This window comes from Molothrus ater, chromosome 6, assembly GCF_012460135.2.
Source record: "Molothrus ater isolate BHLD 08-10-18 breed brown headed cowbird chromosome 6, BPBGC_Mater_1.1, whole genome shotgun sequence".
Lineage (NCBI taxonomy): Eukaryota > Metazoa > Chordata > Aves > Passeriformes > Icteridae > Molothrus > Molothrus ater.
The window spans coordinates 32533627-32537462 of record NC_050483.2 but is presented as its reverse complement, the minus strand read 5'-3'; the positions used below and the strand labels follow the sequence as shown (position 1 = coordinate 32537462).

The 3836-nt window shown below is 41.9% G+C and overlaps 1 protein-coding gene across 2 annotated transcripts in view; it reads right to left on the bottom strand.

Moving 5' to 3' along the window:
• Positions 1-2382: 2382 nt before the first annotated feature.
• MEIS2 (Meis homeobox 2) overlaps positions 2383-3836 on the bottom strand; it is a 173506-nt gene continuing 172052 nt past the window's right edge. Inside the window, exon 12 of one of the 2 annotated variants that reach the window (XM_054515133.1) lies at positions 2383-3834. In XM_054515133.1, coding sequence (XP_054371108.1) covers positions 3548-3834 — 287 coding nt within the window. In that variant the 3' untranslated portion in view covers positions 2383-3547. The remainder of the gene's footprint in view (positions 3835-3836) is intronic. The other variant, XM_036384269.2, reaches the window with a different exon arrangement.

The window sequence follows — 3836 nt, the reverse complement described above, 5'->3', positions numbered from 1 at the left end:
CGCGGGGACGCGGTCGTGCCTGGGGAAAAGATTCGGGCGTTTTCCGGGCTCCGTGGGGGTTTTTTCCTAGCACAGGCATCAGGCGTATAGTGGGGCTGGTTGCTCCGCATCGAGCCCCGCAAAGGCGCCGCCGGCAGACCCTCGCTCCCTTCGGGGAGCCTGGAGAGCCGCTGGAGCGCTGAGCAAACCCTACAATGGAGAGAGGGTCCAGCTCTTGCCCCCGCCGCACCCCTTCCCCTGCCCGGCCCGGCCCCGGCCCCTCCCAGCCCCCCCGGCCCTCGCAAACCTGGTCTGTGGCAATTTTCTCTCCCTCGCTCTCTCTGCGGCTAGGAGTGAAAGGTGGGGAGCGCCCGGCTCCCCCCGGCATCTCCTCTTCGGCCCTGCGGTGCCCGCTCGCCGCGACGGGCAGGGCTCGGGCGGCAGCGCTGCCGGAGGTGCGCTCCCCTCCTCTCTTCGCCTTAAAGGCAGCAAAATCTGGAAAAAAAATCCCTCATTTATGGTGACTACAACTCCCAACGCAGACCCGCTCGGCGAAATAGAAATTTGGGATTATAAACATGTGTGTATGTAAACAAAAGGTGTTTCTTCTGTTACCCTTCGTTTCCCACAGCATAAGCAATTTTTATTCAGACTTGAGTATTTTCTTTAACACTATACCGCTGTCAAAACATTATTCCCGTTTTGTTTGCTTTTGACAGCTGAGCAGTTCTTAAAAATACCAAAATCGGAACCTTCCACGCTAAACAGAAAATCTCAGATGGAGAAATCTCTGTGCGATATTGTACCTTGAATTTCAGCAAGACATCTCACGGAGAGCACAGCCCAAAAGGGGGAGAAAAAAGAAAGAAAATAAAAGACAACACAGCAATGCACATATTTAGTTCATTATAAAAACAAATAATTTACTATGGCTACATTCTTCCCTGTCTTTCTAGCAATGTGATTTCTGACATTTCTCTTCAAATTCTAGAGAAAAAAATCTGCAAGGAAATAAAGTACTGTTAAAAAAATTAATTTAAAAGCCTCCCCTTTAAAGTGCTAACAGAAATAATCTTGCCTTCTTAAATTCTGCATCCACAAAAATCAGAGAATTTGGGAATGGGCACCCAGGCTGTGGTCTTCTTATGTGACTGAAGGGTCGATGTGATTTTAACCAGGACAGAGAGCATCAAAGCAGAGCAGGGAATTATAATTTAAATTTCATACGAAAGCCTTATAAGAGACGCCCACAAAGCAGGACCCGATTGCTAAATAAATTCTACTGGCATCCTCCCTTCTGTCACCAGCAGCGTGGGTCCATTTGCTCAGCTCAGAAATTAAACATTAACTAAGAGGTTGAGCCTCTTTCCACATTCTAAGGGTAAAAGTTGTCACTCACAGTTTTTAAAAACACCCTGGCCAGTTGGAACGATGAGAAGGAAGGAGGAGAAGGGTTACAAATTTACAGGTGTTGAAGTTGGACATTTTTGTTTCCTAGAAAGTTTAGTTAATTACAAGTCCTTTCCCACACTCCTTCTCTCAGGAAAAAAGGCAGAACTTTCCCCTGCCCTTTGGGGCCCATCCGGCTCTTGCTGATTTAACAGTGCCACTGAGGAAGGTGAGAGGCTGCTTTTTCTAAATTTATCATTGCTCTTCCTAGTTCAAACTCTGCTTTAGTTGCTTCAAAGTGCCAGAAGCTTTGGTTTAAGAAAAAACCAAACCTTTAACCATGATTCTACTCCAGCTATTTGTATACAAAATGTCAAATCAACATTCTTCTGTCATTAGCTGATGGTTTGTTGTTTTGGTATGGTTGGTTTGGTTTTTTTTTTTGTTTTTTTTTTTTTTCTGAAAACAGCTGAAGACAACAAAAGGAGTAAAACCATCTCAAAGGCTAGCTTATGCAATTCTCACGTAGGAAAAATTCCCATTGGAGTCAAAGCTTCTTTTCTTCTCCTAAAACTTCTAAACCTACTCCTGCAATAAAGCCATTCTTTGCTTCTGAGCTAAATACCTGGAGGTAAGGGCTGCTGTGGCTAGGGATGCACACACGCATACATGTACACACATGGCATTAGTCATCCCATGTCTGGGCCTTCACCACTCAAGCTCAGTTCCTATGCTCTTAGCAGGTAGCACAAGTATTAGACACACCTCTGAAATGCAAGCTGGCGAAACAATATTTCAAATTTTGTTTAATCTGGCAAAAATCTAATATCAGTAATCAGCAGAAATATATAACTTCAGATAGCGTTTCATTCAATTATTCTATTAATGTGATGACAAACTTGTTTCTGATTTTTCCAGCATTTCTTCTCAATGCTGATAAGAAATATATTTGAGATATCTCTCATGATAATCTCAGACTCTCCTAAACATGATTAAAAACACAAAAGCCTAGCAAAAAATCAAAAATGAAATATTTATTACCGCATTTTGTGACTTAACACCTTTTTTTTTCCTTTTTAAAACATAACGTCACAGTCCTCATACAAGTATTTTAATGTAAATTTTGACAAAGCTTAAAGGTAACAGCATTTTCTTCTAGTGAGGAACACGTGCTGAGAAAGGAAGAATTCATGGACATACAATACCAATTCCACAGCAGATCTGATACTAGCAAAAACATTCTTTTTTTTTTTCAATTGAGGTAAACACATAGAATATCTAACATGAAACAATTAATAGACCGAACTCTGTACGAAGTTTGTTACAGTATTCTCTTGCTTTTTTTTCCCAAGCTTTGAGTTCATGATAAAGTCCTAGGTTTGGTGCAAAGACCGTTAGTAACTTCTTTCATTGAGGAAAGCTGCCCAACTTTTAGTTTTGTTTTGTCCAAAGCCAAGGCTCAGAACTACTGGAAGAAGCTTCTGCTCTGTCTGTTCTGTCTTTTAAATCTTCACCTGCAAGCTCTTTGAAGAAGAGTCCAAAAAAAAAAAAAAATAGATTGGGAGGAATGGGGAGAGACTTAATGAAGCACAAACTATAAAGATCTGTTTGAAACTAAAGGACACATTTTATGAAGGAACAAAATGAGGGAATGGCAAGGCCTTCTTGGAACAGTCTTCTGAGTGATGAGAGACCCAGCAAGACTTTTCATCTTCATCTCCAGGGTAGTTCTTTTCTCACTGGCCAAAACAGGTCTTTCATGGATAGTGACTTCACTGCTGAACCAAAACAGTCATTCTTTTGGGAACAACACACATAGTGTGGAAAACAAGGATTTTTTTTCTTCTAAAACTATTTGAGGCAACGTAACGGAGTGATCAACAGAAATGTACAAGTTAACTTAGTTCCTATGTTTATACTACAGTAGTTATAACTCTTGGAGTCTTTTTTTTTTTCCAGAGGATCTGTACATGGACATATTCATTTCAGTGAGCCCATGATTTCACATTTGTGTTCTTGTTTCATTGGTCCTCTGTTGTTGATGAAAAATGACAAAAAGTAAAAAATAATCACAGCTGTCTGGAATTTCGTATTAAGTGTCAACATCTGGTCAAAGTTCAAAAGTCTTAAAATAGTTTCTGTTTGTTTTTGTTTTGTTTTTCCCTTGAGTTCCCTTATTCTATTGGGCATGAATGTCCATAACCTGTCCACCAACAGTGGGGTCTACAGAATTTAACATTGTGGGGCTCTGTGCTGACATGGTCATTCCAGGGTGGGTAGGGGGTCCTCCGTGCATCATCATGGCTGGGTGGTGGGGGTGACTTGGCAAGTATGAATGGATTGGGTGTCCATGTCTTAATTGAGTTGGGTGTGGGGTCATCTGGGGAGGAGTGTAACTTGGCTGTGCCATACTCATACCCATTGGACCACCCTGAGATACGTAGTCCCCTGGCATGCCTTGCAAACCT